General features: G+C 41.3%; 1 protein-coding gene across 1 annotated transcript in view; it reads right to left on the reverse strand.

The window, feature by feature from the left end:
- vav3 (vav guanine nucleotide exchange factor 3) overlaps nucleotides 1-14,199 on the reverse strand; it is a 110,454-nt gene extending 96,255 nt beyond the window's left edge. The window contains exon 1 of the mRNA XM_079260228.1: nucleotides 13,846-14,199. Coding sequence (XP_079116354.1) covers nucleotides 13,846-14,052 — 207 coding nt within the window. The 5' untranslated portion in view covers nucleotides 14,053-14,199. The remainder of the gene's footprint in view (nucleotides 1-13,845) is intronic.
- Nucleotides 14,200-18,822: the final 4,623 nt, after the last annotated feature.

The following is an 18,822-nucleotide window of genomic DNA, read 5'->3' on the forward strand; positions in this document are numbered from 1 at the left end:
TCCTCAACATACATGCTCGATTACATTGTTCTGCAAAAGAATATTTGCATAAACCTCAAAAATGCTTTACGCTGGGCTTTAATTATAAGCCTGCAATGCAACAGCACCACATCCAAGGCAGATGCAACCAGAAATGTTCATGTATTCAATATCAAAAGAACCAGAAAAGAACTTCATTGTGTATAATAAGGAACTGAGGGCAGATTAAGCTCAGCAGTAATCTGCACACACACACACACACCACACACACACACACACACACACTGACTCACCCTGCTAGAAAATACATCGTTTATATACAAAGACTGTATGAAGCGCTTAAAATTCCTCCTGCTCATCCATTTCTAAAACCAACCATGCGGAATATGAGGCAAAAAAAAAAACAGTCTTGTGCAACAAGCTGCTGTATTTTTGATGCGTGGTCGTGTTCTGTATCCACAATCAGGATCCAGTTTCTGCTTATGTATTCTCTGATACAAGTCAAAGCTCCATAGCAACAAGCTGGAACCGTTTATGGCCCCGGTGTGTATTGCGGGGTGTAATGAAATCCTGTTCTTGTGCTGTATGAAACACAGCAAGACAGACATTTCACTGCTTAAACCTTGTTCAGCATCAGCGGATCCTCAGATCGGCCATCTTCTGTTTCATATGCGTACCGATCGGGGCGCGATGCACGACTTCTAGGTTTCTGTGATGCTGTGCATCGCGGGCACGGACCCAGCAGGGATTGTGACATATCACAGTTCCAGCAAACGGGTCACATCCATGTCATGTAGGAGCTTTTGTCATCTGTGTAACCAGGAAATGGGAGGTGGAGGGAAAGTGGAGTTGTGCTGACGCTGATGAAAAGCGCTGCCATCTCCCCAGTGAATGGAGACGCTCATCATCCCACTTATCTTAATAGAATATTGTCAACACGAGCCGGCGGTCAGCAGCTTTTCCTTTCCAGAAATCAGCTGTCATAAAATCATGTCAGTTTCACTCCATGTGACGTGCTAAACTGTTAGAAAAGAACTCACACACTCTGAGAGCGCAGCGGCACATGACGTGAAAAACACTGACGTGGCCTTTGAGTCACTTTTTCCAATCAGTTGTGATGTTTTTCTTGTACTTTTGTATCTTATCTCATTCCTGCTCCAGCAGGAGCTCGCTGGTTACAAGCTGCTTGATGTGAGAAAAGAGACAAGTGTAGGAAAATTTCTCACCTTTAATAAAACCAAGTCATGCTGTATTATTATTAATAGGCATTATGGACACGGGCCCAGGGGCCCACGCCCACTTGGGGCCCATGTGGGGCCCACATAGGGAAAAAAAAACATGGACATGAAACAAAATGTACATAAAAGCCACATGTGCTACGTTCACACTACAGGCTGAAGTGACTTAAATCCGATGTTTTTGCCCCGATGTAACCGATCTTTTCTTAACAGTCTGAACAACACAGATCTGATATTTTCAAATGCGACCCAGGCTGCTTGGATATGTGGTCCTAAACCCGATATGTATCTGATCTTTTGCCATGCGACTTCAGTCTCTCCGGTCAGGTCACATTAATCCGACCGACGCGTCATTGACACGCGACAAACGTCATTATTCTGCGTTTGTTGTTTATGAACTCTTTATCGGTAAATGCGCTCACATCACTCTCCCACCAATCCTGACTGCGACTCCGTACCCAAACGTTTCTTTCTACAGTTGTTGCTGCCGCAGCTCCACAAAAGGCCTTGTCCAGAACTTTTACTTTCCTCTTCTGTCTTCGTCTCCATAAATCGAACCCATTCACAATGTTGTGGCTACGGTTGGACAAAACTTTTAACTTTTTTTTTTCACTTTTACGGTTGGACAAAACTTTAAAAATAGCAAATGCTCTGCTGCCATCCATATTTACTTCTGCAAACACAAAGACGTCACACGCACGCTCATTGCACGTTGCCGTGTCTTCTACGCATGCGGGACGCTTCTGGTGCGCATGAGGTTCATACAGGAGATCACATACAAGTCACATTTGATTGGAAATGTGAACAGACTTTCAAAAAAATTTGGATTTCACAAAAATATCCGATATGAGCAGCAAGCCCTGCAGTGTGAACGTAGCCATAGTTACGCGCCAGTGCCTAGTGTATTGCTATTGGTACCACTGGCTGAGAGATGTTAGAAATGTTGTTTCACAGTGTATCTTTCACAATTGTCCCAATGTTGCGGAAAGGTGGAACATTTTGGGCTCAAACGCCTGTGCACTTTTAATCCGGGCCTGACTGGAAAGTCTGATGAGCTTTCTTTATGGAGTAGGAGTGTGCTGCTTTTGAAATAATTGGGCAGTGTCTCTAAACTTGCAAAATTACCTGCAATGTTAAGATTCATGTGTCCAAACTGTGTTTCAGTCGACATGTAAAGCCTGCTACATTCTCCATGAACGGAAGAGCTTTTTTCTTGTTCTCAAGGCCCCATTAAGGAAAAGACGTAATATGTTTTCACCGAAGGCCCATCCATGTGCAAAGGCTTCTTATATAAAGAATTAGCTCCACAGCATTTGCAGTAAATAGTTGCATCACAGTTTTGGTGTTTTTGGGGTTGCAACTTTTGTCATCTTTAGTTCTGGTTTCCTGTTTTATTTTGTAGTTTTCCTTCTGCTTTCTGTTTGTTTCCTGTTCATTAGTTCACCTCGTTTCATTTAGCTCATCTGTTCCACCAGTGTGTTGTTGTGTACAGTGTGTATATTTACACCTCATGGTTTCAGTTCCCCCTTTACTGTTTCTTTGCAGTTGCTTTTCCTGTGTTAATTTTCCTAGCTAGTGTTTGTAGCGTTCCCTGTTCTTTAGTTGTCACTCATTTCCAATAACTCACCATTGCCCGCCTCCTGTCTGCATGTGGGTCCTCACCTCCAACATCTTCTGACAAGTTGTTTGGTTTAAAAAGGTCTAATGTGGAACAAAGTATGATTCAGATCCTTTTTTTCTATGTTGTCATATGAAACTTTCATATTTGACGGAGAAGGATTAATAAAAGTAAATCTGTAGCTCTGCAATAAGCTTTTTTTTTTTTTTTTTGCTCTATGCATGTTTAGTGGTGCATCAGTGAAAAAGTTCCCCCTCAAATAGTTTTCTGCTGCTGTATAGTCAGCATTTGCAACGCTAGCACTAATCTTCCAGTTAAAAGACGTGCCGTAGCACCTTTTATTCATATTTGGAGCATTCGGCTGCTATTTGGAAAGGACTAAGCGCATTAGACTACTCGACCAGATCCATGCTCTCCACAAGAAAAGGCCACAACCAACATTTTTCTGAAGGTTGTGATGCATCTGAAATATCTCCTTCCGCAGTGACACACAACAAAGTCGTCCAACAGCATTAACATACGCAGAGGTTAATGACACCCAAACTGCATGATCAGCTCAACTGTGCTTTAAAGTGAACAATCGCTGGAAAAATTGAGAACGACAGCAAACTGTCCTCCTGATACGCCTGCTTGACTTCCCCATTCGCACCACGGAGCTGCAGCTTGACTCCGACGAGGGCACACACTTCGGCTTCTCTGCTCCTTCAACGTTATGAGAATGAGGAGAGAAAATTGTGTACCTCCTCCCCCACAACACCAATACGTGTCTCAGAGGCCGTTTTCCATTAAATCCAGAATTTAACCCCAGTGACCCCCCCACATAAACACAAAGCCCACTCCATCCCCCCACGAGATACGGGAATTGAATTAGTGTTGTTGCTTGAATCGGGGACCCTCTAGGTGACGGTAACGCAGGTCAAGCACCTCGGCTCCACGGATGGAGTCAAAAAGGAGGATTAAAAAGCGTTACGTTTGCAGGGAGCCGGGAACTGAATATCATAAACTGTCCTTAAATGAAGCGATGAATAAAATACACAGAGTAAAAGAGCAAATGTAGAGGTTCTCCCTCCCCTCGTCGTCCTCCTGCTGCTTCTCCTCCTCCTTCTCCTCCTTCATCTTATTGTCTAGCAGTGGGAAGATTAGGTTAAAGAAGTGTGAATTATGTTTTTCTGTGTTACTCGACATGGTGGGGTCAACTGCTTTCTGACCCGGGGGAGTGTTCCCGTGGTTCGTTCTGGTATTCAGACAAAACACAGATTTTTCTTCCGTCTGCACGTTTCATCTTTGTGCAAATGCAGTTTTGAGGCACTGGAAAGAAGATTTTGGGAAAAGACTTGCAGAAATTTCCATGGCAACAGCAGGCGTAGCCAGAATTGTACTGATGCTAATTATTTTCGGAGAACATATTACACGTTGGTGTATAAATATTAACTTGCATGCATCACAACACATTTCTGTTTCTGCACCATTTTTCTGTCGGCCTTCTGATTGGCCTCAGCCACCACCTGTTTTATTGTTTTATAAATAAAGGCAGAAAAATAACAAATATCTGCATTCACGTCTTCAGTGATGCAGGTTTGTTAATGTAATTTTGTTTCATTTAACCTAATAAAAGCACACTTTTTGGAAACTTATAGAAATAGTAGTTTTTTTTATTGTTAAATTGTAAGACTTTTATCTGTCATGAATATCTAAATAAATATATAAAACTGAATTTCTGGTACATATGAGGTCTAATAAAGCTGAAACTACAAAAAAATACCAATTTATTTGTTTTCTTTTTAAGTTATTTCACTTCTGGGGGGGCTGGAGCTTGTCTCCGTCCAGAGGCAGGGTTCACCTTGCACATAAATTAAATAAAACCTAAAATTAACTCAATAGAAATTAAATTAACAGGATCGATTCCGTGTTTGGTTCCAACAAATTAGGAACATGCATGATATTTTAGACCATTTCAACACAAAGAAAGAAATAAAACTGCAAAAGCAGCACATGAAAAACTCCCCCGAGTCAATCACACAACGAATCCCACAGGAGTATTCAGCTCCATTCTTACCCATTTATCCAGCGGAGGACTGAGTGTGTCGTGGTTCAGATTTAAATAACAGGAAAAGACTGCTTCTTCTGTCCGTGGTTGGATGTTCCAAATGTACGTCTACAGGTCCTGACTTGGTTAAAGATGCTCTTAGCATGTTTATGCAGAGGGTCTCCTCTCATGTGAGGAATCCAATGTCATTCCGTGCATTTACATGGGAGTTTTAATTCCTGTTTAATTCCGAATAAAAGTTAATTCCGCTTTAAACTGATGAAAAACGACCATGTAAACACTTAATTCCTAATGCTAGTTTTTATTCGGAATTAAACTTAATTCCGATGTAAGTGGCTGGTTTATTCGCATTTTAATTCCGATCTATTTATTTCCTCTGTCATGTACACCTTAATTCTGCTCTAAGTTAATTCCAGTCGTTCTGAGCATGCTCGTTACCTTGTCCTGTCCCGATGACGCGTGTTGTTTTACCTCCCGTGTTCGGTGGTCTGTCTTTCTTCTTCTTCTCAGTTGCTGCAAAAAGTGAAGTAGTATGCTCGTGTTGAGCTGGTGTTTCAAATTTATAATAAAAATAGCGGTGAAACTGGTGCTTATTATGTAGTTTTTATAGGATACGACTGAAAAGACGAGAAGCAGGGAGCTAAAGTTGTTTATTTCTGGTATACGTCATACGTCATGTCCCCCTCTGTCCAATCAGAACCCTTCCCAACCCGCCGCTCTAAAGAAGAATTAAGTGAGGACGTGTTTCATGTAAACGTTTATTCGGACTTATTATTTTTATGTAAACTCGTAAGAGAATTAAGTTGCTTACGAATGATTAATTCCGAATTAAAAAACATCATGTAACCGTACCCACTCAGGATGAAAACTGGTTTCTTGCCAGAAAAAAACAGACTGCATTGACTTTTTCAGAGCTCTCAGAGCACTCAGTAGTGATTAACTGGAGCTCCCACACCACAAACCTGTAACATCATAAACATTGATTCCAGATACGTTCTTCCATCGCCATATATCGCCTAATAAAACCAGCATATACATTATCTATAGTTTTAATGTGCCCTAGAAAATAGCCTTTACTGGCTGGATGTGGTTCAGGCTTGTTACCTTGGCGACGGAATGAAAGGTCAGTTTCCACGGTGCGTGTGCATGAGATGCAGCGCAGTCTGCAATGATCTGCAGCCACGTCGTTACACGTGAAGCCACTCGTGTTCGTACGTCGTCACAATGACACGGCAGAACAAACCAGAGCGCCTGCGTTACGCCACACAGGGATCGAACACGGGAGGCCGGGTTATTTACACGCTGACAGCTGCGATCCTTTTTCATTTCCAAATGAATCAGCAGCCGAGCTGCAGCGGCTCATCGGGAAAGCTCCCAGGCTGCGTCCTCTACACACCTGCTGCATACTGATAGCATGCACCTGCTCGTATGCAGACAGGTGAGAATCAGCTCTGAGACTTCTGGTTTCTGAAGTCTGACTGAAAATTCATATCACACCTTTTTTTAAGTTGCCATACAAGCAAGTTCAAAGCAACAGAAAGCAGGAAATGTACGCTAGTTGAAGTCCGAATGGTTCCTGTGAAGGAAAAGCGCTTCAGGGGCAGTTTTCCCAGACAGAGATTTAGACTAGTCCTAGATTTGTCTGTTGTTGCTGTTTTTTTAAAGTTGTCATCATTTTTAAAACTACTTGAAGCAACACGACCCTCCAAACATCCCAACCTGTGCCAGGAGAATTAACCTCCTGAGTCCCAGGTTGCTCGTCACATTTTTGGTCGTCTGCGAAACTGGAACCTGTTTAACACACACATTGCCATTTGGTGGTGTAAGAAGAGCTGCTGTTTTTCATTTTAAACTGTTATTTATAGCAATATGTATAACTGTACATCATGAAAATTGTATGTATTGGTTCCTTCTAGGCTGCACGGTGGCACAGTGGTTAGCACTGTGGCCTCACAGCAAGAAGGTTGCTGGTTTGATCCTTGGCTGGTTTGGTCAGTGGCCTTTCTCTGTGGAGTTTGCATGTTCTCCCCGTGCATGCGTGGGTTCTCTCCGGGTACTCCGGCTTCCTCCCACCATCCAAAGACATGCATGATAGGTTAATTGGTCACTCTAAATTGCCCCTAGGAGTGAGTGTGAGCGTGAGTGTGGTTGTTCGTCTCTCTGTGTGGCCCTGCGATGGACTGGCGAGCTGTCCAGGGTGTACCCTGCCTGTCGCCCAAAGCCAGCTGGGATAGGCTCCAGCTTCCCCGCGACCCTGAATGGAATAAGCGGTTCGGAAAATGAGCTGTTTGTGTTTCTAACCACAAACAGCTAGAAGACGACTCTAACGCAAGTCAAACTGAAGCTTGAGTCTGAGAAGGCGACATTTTATTATTATTATTATTTACTTTCTCATTATAGCCCTAAAATTACCAGAATTACTCTAGAATATTCATGCGTTCTCTCTGAGCATCTTCATATCTGTTTCCTCAACATCTTTTCAGCGCTACTGAAGATTTTTGTCGTTTGGTGCCCACCAACGAGTTTAATTCAGCATCCGTTTTGTTTCCTGTCTTTTCTCTGAGCGCTCTCCCAGCCGATAAAAGCAGGTCCAGTGTCTGCTGTTGTCTTACTTTTTATTTTGCCACTTTCTCTTGCTTCACCGTTTCCGTGTTCTTCATAGTTTGTTTTACTTAATCAACAATGTTGCATGTTCAGAACGGCCACTATGTTAATACCAGTCAGTATTTTTGCTTCTTCAATAAAATTTAAACATGTTATTTTTTATGAAATTTCCATCTGTCAACAGGTATTTGCTGGGATGTTCAAAATTAACTCCTTTACCGATATACCAATGCATGTATGCATGCATGCATGCATGCATGCATAATATCAACTGATGCCCATATTTTTGGAGTGAGTTGTGCCAGAAAAAAAACAAAAAATATTTGTAAAATTATTAGGGGTAGGAAAATCGAATCGAAAAAACCAAAAATCAGGATTTTTTGTTTCACAATTTTAAAATCGATTTTTTTTTTTTTTTTTTTTTTTGTTAAATCAATTTCTTTTTTTCAACGAAACAAAATTCATCTACTATAAAATTTTTGTAATTTTTATTGTTTTTATTGATCTTTTTACTTGTCTTCTTGGGCATTATAGCAGCAGAATAATGGTCTGGCTACTGTAATGTTTTCTCTTAACTGAAATCAAGAAAACTTACTAGCAAAAAAAAAAAAGTTTTATAAATTTTTCTGGGTTTTTAATCTACAAAAATCAGCAATATCGAAGAATTTTGAGAATCGCAATTTAAACCGAATCGGGACCCAAAAAATCGGAATTTAATCGAATCGGGACAAAAGCATATCGTCACAGCCCTAAAAACTATACATGATATCTCTTATATTTTGTCATTTTAAATCATAGGAGACTTTGCAGAAGAGCTTGATATATAGTATGTGCGTGTTGTGTAAAGTAAAAACCAATACTGATCATTTCTGATATTGCATTTTAATGTCGATATCAGCCGATATCGGTTTGCTGATAATATCGGACATCTATATTATTTGCCATTTTAACTTATCTGGTGTCTAAAGGCATTCATGAATTCTTCTTTGCATTTGCTTCACCAATACCATTTCATTTCTTAGAATATTCTGGACCAGTTACATGTTTTACAGGTAACATCAGTCCATCCAATTCAGGTGGTTTTATATTAATATTATTCACATTTATTCAAGACTTCATAGTTCAGGTGTTAGCGTTCTCTGCTCAGGTCATGTCCACACAGATGTCTTCAGAAAGTTACGTTAATGTTAAAACATTGACAAAATTAAAACGTTAGCGGGAGGTGATACAGCCCCACCTGTGTAGCCATGTTGGAACGTCAGAAAGCCGACAAAAACATGAATGATTTGGGATAAAATGAGTGTTTTAGGAATCAGTGTCCTCAGTAGTGCATTGTGTTGCCTTTCTTTAGCAACACAAAAGAAAGCAACTAACTGTACATTTACATGTAAAATGCCCTGCTAGCCTGATTAGCACAAACACAGCCACATCTGCCGTTGCCATGTGAATGAAGGAGTATAAGACAGGAGTTGCGACACAAACTACATATATGATGATGCACAATCACAAGTTGAGACACAAAACTGGAACAGCCGGTTTTATCATACATCTTTCCCATAGAAGTTTTGCTTTCAGTTCCCAGAAGTGCATTTACATGTGGATGAAGAGAAGTACCTGCGTGTGTGTGGACCGGTTCTGGACCTACCCTTCAGAAGTTCATATTTAAACCATGGCTAATGTACATTAAAGGTGCATTCCCACCCACTCGTCTTAATAGAAGTCTGTTTCATTTGGGGAGTAAAAGTACAAACTATGCTCAAAGAATTTAACTCTTCTCTTCAAGAGACCCAAAATGTAGGGCGTGGACCATAAACTGTATATGAAAGATAGACGGAGCCTTCGGCGGAAAAAAGTGAAGCCTATGCGGAAATACATAAAACTGCAGTTCCCCCTTCGTCACTAGGTGCTCCAAAACAGAGCAAATCCCCATAGACCAACTTCACAGCAGAAATGAACATGTTTACAGCCTGGTTCAAAAATCCGTTTTAGGTTTAATAGGTCAGGTTTACCTTCCTGACAACTGTGGAGGAAGTGAATTTTTTTTCTAACGCGCCTGTTTAAAAGTAATTTAATCTTGAAATTTGGCGTATTTAGAGGCGTGTCCTTTTGATTGACAGGTATCAATCTCCCGCTTCAAGAAAGAAGAACATAGAACAACCGCGGTTTTTAGCCAGACTAGAACTGTCTTGTTTCTTGAGTTTCTTGTTTTTTTGTTGTTGTTTTTTTCAGTAAAGCTTGATGTAGCGCCACCTCAGGTGAGGAGGGGAATATTTTTGGTTATTTTGACTAACGTACAGTGGGACCAGCTGAATGTTGCAACAATACCCAGTTTAAAGGATTGTTAGGTTTGTAAACAACCTGGGAATTCCTCATGGCCTGATTTTAAATCATAACTGAGTGTTTAAAGCAACCAAAACATGAGTTGGAAAGCTTTATGGCATCAGGGAAACTTTCCCCAACATGCTTCAAATTTCAGCTCCGGTTTACTTAAACGCAAACCCATCCTGAACCTCTGGTCTGGAAGAAATTCTGCTTAAGCACTTATCATCAGCTCCAGCAGCTGATTGGCAGACTAGAAACTGGATTATGAGGCTCGTAGGAGCAGACTAAATACATAACTTATACAATTTAACCTCATTGCTTTATGTGGTTAACTTATCTCTGCTCCTTTGGTTTATTATAAAGTGTTTTATACTTAACAATCCCTCAATCGGCTTCCATTCTTCGATTGCACTTGCTATAAACTGGACAAGTTTTTTAAGATGTTTGTCCAACAATAAACTTTTTACAAGTTATTCTGCCTTTTTCACACCAAACTCCTAAAAGCAAATGAAGACGTCTCCTCTTTATCTTTGTCATCTTCCCACACTGCTGCTAACTTTTTGACTGTGAACGAGCCTCGGAGCCTTTTGAAGGTTGCCGCATGAAGAACTCACTCTGAGAGTGAGGTTCTGTGATGTGAAACTAAGACGAGAAAAGCTTGTTTCGGCAGTTTCATAAAATATACATACGCGTCAATGTTTAATGAATAATAGTATTCTCTAACTGTATACTGTCTACATGTGTAAGACAGCTGCTCTGGCCTTGAGAAGTCAATGTCAGGTCAGCTGTGATGCAAACTGGCTCCTAAGCTGTCGAAGTAAAGGGTTAATGGAAGAGATGGCAATGAAAGTTGAACATTTATAGTTGGTGATTTAGTTTTAGGGTTGGGTGCATGGGGGCCAAGACCAGAGAGCTCTGCAAAACATTGATAACTTCTTCAAAGCCCTTCTGCGTTGGCTCAGAGTAGCATCTTTGAGTGTATTCTGCATCATTTATTGGCACTCATCGGTATTAAACTCGACTCTTCCTCACTTTGTGTTCTCCTTTCTTTTCCCTTTCAGCAAATTTCAAGTTCAGCAAATGCAGAACTTGAAATGTTGCAAAGACCAAAGCAATTCAGTATTTTCTTCAATTTCTCACCGCCTGAGGTCGAGCGGCAGCTTTTTCTCTTCGTTGTGCCTGACGTCTCGGCGCTTTGGTCTGAGCTCAATCGAGGGCATGTTTGGTTTCACTTCCTTCCTCTATTCCATTTCCTGATTTCCTGCGCTTGTTTAAGCTCATGACTGGTCTGCGTTTGAGAGAGCGAGAGAGATAGAGGAGGCTTTTGGCAGCTGGTGGGTTCGCTGCAACCACCTCGCTCTGAACCCCGCAGCTATATAATCCTCCGTCACAGAAAACTAAGCAACAGTCGGCTTAACAAGTTAAAGAGAAGCCGGGGCAAATTTCTCAACAGTTCAAATTCAATTACTAGTAAAACCCAAGAAAAAAGCTCACTTTTGTTTACATTTGTAAGCAGCTACTTGTGCATCCTTTTCCTCTAAGCTTTATTCTTCTATACAAGCAGATGATTGCCGACGGTTACCATAGCAATTCAATAAACAAAGCAGAGGAGAGGCCGCATGCTGCACGCATGTTGGACAGCACAGTCGGCTGGTTGCACCACAACAAGCAACACACACAGTTCCTCTTAAAGCTAAAGTCCTGATTTTGACTGGGTGAGATGAAAACGACGGCCGACTGTGGCGTTTGCTTTGGTAAGAAGGCAAAGTGGGGCCTCAGCTGTGGCCGGGCCATGCGTGGCCGACTCATCCTAACATCGTTTTTCCACCAAAAGAAAAGCTACAGCACAGTTCTGTTCAGTTCATCAGCATCACACATGAACTCTCATGCTCTCTCATGCATTGTGCTGTAATTAAGCAGCTCACCACCGTACAACTCACCGGCCTACCCCCCCCCCCATGTCCCTTTATGTCCTCTGAGATGCCTCTTTGGAGGCCAGACAGACTCTTTGTAGTACTCGTCTTTTCTCTGCCTTTGTCTTTCCATCTCATCGGTCCCGTGGGTGAGGCCACAGCGCCATCCCGGGTGTTATTATTGGCCAATGATAAAGTAGCTGCCATGGTCCTTCATGCATTATTCAGGGCGAAAGGGAAGCAACTCCACCCTCAGTTATGTAAATTAAACTTCGAAGGGGACGGAGGGAGGAAACTTGCTGTGGGTTCTGACGCCCTTTTTTTTTTTTTTTTTTTTTTAAACAATGATGTGCTCACAGGAGAAATCACATCCCTCCTCATATTGTGACTCAAAGGACAGAGTGGCTGAAGACGTCTAAAGTAAGACCTTTTACCTGCGCTTTAGCAGCGACTGCACAGTCTGTTGTATTTTAAAGCTTCTATGTGGCTAATTTGCCTCTAAATGGGGCTTTATCGTCGGGTAAGTCTGAGCACAACACACGGCCATGCATGAAGCACAGTCCGCCTATAAATAACCCCGTCTGGGCCCGGCTAGGCCGGGCACCGAGCCTAAAGTGTGGTTCACAACCCCACTACGAGTGGCACTTCTGTTGTGTGTCATTATGTCACAGCTGAAAGAACACACTGAACCACTTTATGTGCATATTAGAGCTGATATCGGTTGAGGCATAAAGTTTTGCATTAGCAGCAAATGGACTATTACGTGCTCCAATCTAGTTTTGACTGAAATCTCTGAGTAAACAGATCCTTACATGGTTTGACTCCCTTTACCCCTGATATTTAAAACCTGCACATTTTTTTAAATTACCCACTTACCCAGCATGCTGTAGTCAAACAGCGGAGGCAATTTGATTGCGAACGAACAGTAACAGCATATCATGTTGACTGTGCCACCGTGCCATTCAGGTTTGGAGTGCTTTTTTCCAGGAAACAAACCAAGCCCCCCCACCTCCCTGCATCTGTGCATCACTGTGCCATCCGCATACCTCCGTTTACCTGTTTTGAATTAAATGTAAACATCACTGCAGCCATTATCAAGCAACAAACCAGCGACTATGTGAGTGTTTTACAGATAAAGTCTAATCCTGTTGCAGCAGGTCTGCAGACTCAGTAGGTGAGTGTGTGTTGTCACCGAGCCAGACACCCAGATTCAGTGTTATGAAGGTGGATATTAATCTGGTCCTGGCTCAGACTGTCCTGTTACAGAAGCAGATGGCATCTGACAAACAGGAGCCACATACACCCATCTAACTATTAGAAACAAAAACATTTGTCTTGCTAAGCAAAAACAAGTGTTTATGCTTAAATATGCAATAAAAAGGCGTCATAGGAAATATTACTACATTATGAACCCTTCAAAAATGGCAGATATTTGGAGTACTTCAGATAAGGAAGAGCAGCTTAAAACTCATAAAATGCCCTGTAAGTAACAACTTCTAAGTAAAGTAAAACCATCTGTCAATAATCAAGATGTGGCTTTTCTGCTAAGAGAATACAATAGACCGTAAATGGATAATACATTTAAAAAAAAAAAAAAAAAAAAAAAAAAAGAAATAAAGAAACAAAAGTGGCCCCAAAAGCTGCCAACCAGATTCCGTTCATTTTTTCTTAAGTTAAGCGTTTCTCCAGTAAATGCTAAAAAATAACCAATCGACAAAGCAAAAATGTTTACTTTTTCAACATCATAAAGAGTGGACATTCTTTCGGCACGCAAAGCTGACGCGAGAAGAAGCTGGAATTAAAACTATTTCAACTTTGTTGGCCACTAATGCGTGCAGTTTATCGCCTCTTACCAACACAGTGCGGGCGGCAGAGCGACGTGGCAAGGGTGTGAAAAAGTTCAATTATCTTTAATACAAGTATTTATTTCAAGAATCACATATAGCCGAATTTTTTATACGGATGCTTACATTAGAAAAAGTGATGTTTTGTTATTTCACGGATGCCATATTTACAGAGAAGCGATGAAATGTTAAAAGCGGGATAATTGTAATGAAGTGTGGTTGCGCTCTCTAACGGCGCTGCCGACGAGGAGAGGAATGGACATGAGGGGCTGTGTCTTACTTGTGACATTTGCGGTCGGAGGTTGATCCCCTTCAGGTTGATGCACTGGGGCCTCAGGTTGTTAAGCAGATGGCACAGGAGGACTCCATCCCGGAGGGTTTGAGCCAAGTCAAATACCTGCGCAGACTCCCATGTAACCCGGTGGTTAGCTGCAAGCACCTTGCAGTTTATTAACCACAGCGCGCACTGCCTCCAATACTCCATCATTATTCTGTCTTAAAGCAGGACGAGCTTGGAGAGACTCTTGTTAAATGAAACTGCCAACGCTTCGGTAAGACGCCTCGTGTTAAATCATACCCATGTTACGTTTGTTCAACCTGTAAACGCGCTGAAATGAACGGAGCTGCCGGAGATGCGAGCAACCTCTCCACGGATGACAGTCCGGCGTTTAGCGAGGCTGTGGATGGAGCGCGTCCTGCACTCGTCCTCTCCTCACACAGACACGTCCCCTCTCTCTCTCTCTCTCTCTCTCTCTCTCTCTCTCTCCAACTCACTGAATTAGTCTCTCTTCCCTCCCCCTCTCACCCAGTTCCTCACTTCTTCCGCCTCGCGCACAAGCTCGTTGTACTACATCAGATTACGAAGCAAGAAAGAAAACTTGGTCACAAGAGCGCGCTGCAAAAATCTACATTACTCAGGGCCGGATTAAAATTGCACAGGCCCCAGGGCACAGAGTATTCCAGGGGCCCCCTTCCCCACCGCAGATTGTAAAAATTGTGAACGATACACTGTAAAATGGCATTTCTAACATCTTTCAGCCACTGGTACCAATTACAATACACTGTGGTGTAGCTATCTGGATTTTATGCCCAAACTGCTGGTATATGTGGGCCCCACATTGGCTCCAATTGGACATGGGCCCATAATCCCCATTGGATAATCCGCCCTTGACATTACTTTTCTTTTTCTTTTTTTTCCCCCCATATCTGGGCAGCTCTTACCCCAGTATTTGCTGTTTGCTAATATCTCAGCTGCACCGATGGTTTAATGACAGGGGTGGTCAATTAATCATTAAACTAACCAAATGGGTCCTCTGTCTGATATATGGAGCCACTTCCTTGCATCAAAGCACTACTGTATTCCACCTTCCTCAAAATATGACATTTAAATTGACTGCAGTCACAGTTTAATAAATCTCTTATCATGCCCAAATTAAACTTAGTTTAACTTAGCTGACTCATAACTTTATAGCTTTGCTGGCATTTACTCACATGATTCTTTACACAAAACAAAGTGTGGTTAAAAAAAAAAAAAGACTCATGTTGCCAAAGGAAGATGTGAGATATTCTCCAAGTTCACGTACTTTAAAGTTTAGCTATGTGATGGTGTAGTTCCTCATACACAAAAGGCAGCCTGAATAACCTCTTTAGGCTCACAGATGATTGGAGTCAAACAGAGATTTGAGTTCTCTCTGGGAGGAAGAAACAAGGGCCATCACTATCATCAGGCAACCCAGTCATATTATAGTTAATGCCTTCTAGGCGCCATTACTGTGCTCCGTTGAGTAAAATGCATCATTGCAGTAGCCGTCAGGCAACTGATTCTGATGGTATTTTAATCAAATTACTGTTTACCTGGACTTTTATCCATTTTTTCTCACGTTTTTCATATTGATTGTACTACCTTTCTGATGTGTTTACTGTATTCTGGTCTTATGATCTTTGTGTCTGTTTGGACAGGTGATATTAATGTAGACCATTGTTTCTTTTTTGTACTGAACACTGATTGTAGGGATATACAAGTGAATCACCCTTTGTAATCAATAAAGCTCTCTTGAATCTCCAATTAATTCAAGAATTATTTAAGCTTTGAATCGAGGTAACAACGATCAGTTTAGTTCACAATAGTTCTAAATATCTTTCTAAATATCTGGGGCTTCAGATATTACTAATATCTGAGAAACTGAAGAAGCCTCTGTATGAACACACCTCCTTATTGACAGCTGGCAGCTGAAGAAACCTCTGACTGAACACATCTCATCATAAATGACTAGCAGTTGAAGAAACCTCTGACTGAACACACCTCATTATAAATGACTAGCAGTTGAAGAAACCTCTGACTGAACACACCTCGTCATTAACTTCTGACAGTTGAAGAAACCTCTGACTGAAAACATCTCCTCGTTGACAAAATGCAGGATGCTGAAGAAGCCTCTGTATGAACACACCTCATCATAAATGGCTAGCAGCTGAAGAAACCTCTGATTGAACAGACTTCGTCATTCACTGTTTGCAGCTGAAGAAACCTCTGACTGAACACATCTCCTCATTGACAAAATGCGGGAAGCTGAAGAAGCCTCTGTATGAACACACCTCATCATGTGATCTGTTGGATGTGCAGTAGCCACTCATTTTGAAAAAGTTTTGCAACATTTTGAACATCATCTTATCACATTTTTTATGGCTAAAATAAATCCCTGTTTTATAATCATTTTTTTTAACCATTTCAGTTTTGTTGGGGTTTGACATTTTCTAAATCTTCCTCATTATGTAGTTAGATAAAACCGTTTCCCGTTTCAGTCAGCTAATTGCATTGTTTCTATTGTACTGAGAAAGCAACTTCTGCTTTTATTGCTTCCTCACTTAAGTACTCTTATGATTTTAAGCAGTAACAATATCTTTATATTTCATTTTAAATCATAGTGACACAATTCAACTTATAAACTCACAAGAATATAAACCTGCCTATCATACCACTAAGAGAAAAGACTTCAGGAAAGCACGTATTATATTTCCCTACACGCTGCTTTTTGTCTGTTCATTAATTTCAGCATTGTGCAGTTTGTACTTTTGCACGCAGACCCACTGATGATCTGGTCATGAATGTGTAATAGTGGGGGAAAAAAAAAATTCTTTCTTTTTTCCATGACTCTGTCACTTAAATAAGGCAATTAAGCGCCATCTAATCAGCTGGAATGACGTTTGTAAGACTACAGCTTCCAGGCAGAGAGTGAAGCAGAAAATTTCCCCTGCAATGCAAATTAGTCGTCAAGCTCTGTTGGGCCGTCAGTGGAGAGAAACGGGCAATAAGTCACTAGAAAAATGAAGGGTGAAAGGAATAAAAGCACATACAGACATGTTCAAAAGAAATTACATCCTCATTCAGTTGTAATGTTTATGCATCAGGATAGGACATTTAAAATAAGCTCAATAAGGTCATATGGTAGGAATCATACTATCATTTACTAAGCAAAAGCAAAACCAAAATTCAGTGAGTAAAAATTAAGTCCAACCTTTTTGTTTCCATCAGAAGCAAGAAGATTCTTAGCAAACAGGTGCTCCTAATCAAATGCAGTAACTTTACTGATCAGGAAGCACGAGCACTTTTATTATAGCAGTGCCCATAGAGGCTGGAAAAAAAGAAGAAATAAACAGAAGCTACATGTTGTATTCTCCTGGTCTGAGTTAGCATGTTGAAAGCTGAACTTAATGGCAGTCCGGTTATAGAAATACTGAATCAGTGTGGTTTGTTTGGAAGGGTAGCAGTAAAAAGCCTCGTCTCTCTTCACAGAGCATTCCTGAACGAGGCACAGTCCTTGACCGATCAGAACAAAGTGGAGATGTTTGATTGTAACGCCAAGCAGCACAGTTAAAGAAAACCAAACACAGTATGTGCCTTGGAAGGTATTATCATCTTTCCTCTTCAATATCTTTACATCATTAAATGTATCTGGAGGATTTTAGTGCAGCAGAAGACAAAACTATGATCTCGGTTCCCTCAGGCGCCACTGCATTCAAGAATATCTGTTTTTGTCAACAATATGTTGTGATGTTCAACAAAAGTTGCTTAAAAATGTTCAGTAAACAGGACTTAATAATTACGTCAAAAGGTGGTAACAACTTTCCTAGAAAGACAGCAAAGAAGACGACAGAAGACGACAGAAGACGACAGAAGACGACAGAAGACGACAGAAGACGACAACTCCGGTCCTCGAGACCCAGTATCCTGCAGGTATTGAATGTTTTCCTAAGGGCCGGGATGTACTTGCTGTTAGCATGGCTGCCACACATTCGTTACATTCATTAAGTACGTCAGCCCCTTGCATTAACGCGAAATAATGCGTCACGTGTGTACGTTGCAGTATTGACTTGACCGCTAGAGGAACTCATGCAAACAAGAGCATGAACGTCGGAGGGAAACATGTCTGATGAGGATTCAACACTGTAACACTGTAGAAAGCTCAGAAAACTCCAAATACCATAATAGGAGCTCTTTAAAGTTTATAATGAACTTAGCTTCGTCACATTGCAGCTAAACAAAGCGTAGCTCCTCAGCATTCGCCTGCTGCTTGTTGACCACCATTTAGCAAAGTGAATGAAAAATACACCTCCAGTGGCCTTTGGCGCATGCCCAATGGACTGCGGCTTTGTCGTGTGGATCCAGAGGTGCCTTCCGAATCGGACAACCTATTGCTCGCCATTGTGACATATGTAGCTGACAATCTGGCACTCTGAAATGCAAAGGCCCTAAATTGAGACACAGCAAATGGCCATTAAATGCCTCTTATTGTCTTCTTCTTTGTTCCTTTTGCTGGTTGCATGTGAGCTTTATTGCGCAGCACTGCCCCTGCGGCCCCTGATGGAACTACTCCATGCGCTACAACTGGCTATGAATTCCTGAAAACAGATAGAAATGTGCACGTAAAGGATGCAGAAGATGGACGGACGGCTCCGTCCACACACATATGCCTATTTAACATGATGGAGAGTGATAGTGTGATATATATATATATATTTTTTTATTTTTTATGAACACATTTCTCTCATACGTACATTGATGGAAATAATGATGGTTCTGATGATGACAATGATGATGATGATGGAAATGATGCATTTCCCTTTAACCACTGGTTTGTATCATGCGTCTATGACTGTATGCATTTTTGGTTGTCTGTTTCTATTTTAGCTTGTTCTATTTTTATTTCTTCCTTATTCTTTTCACTTCATTTTTATTGTTTCATCTGCACTTTCCTGTACG

Source organism: Telmatherina bonti (assembly GCF_933228915.1).
Source record: "Telmatherina bonti genome assembly, chromosome: 20".
Lineage (NCBI taxonomy): Eukaryota > Metazoa > Chordata > Actinopteri > Atheriniformes > Telmatherinidae > Telmatherina > Telmatherina bonti.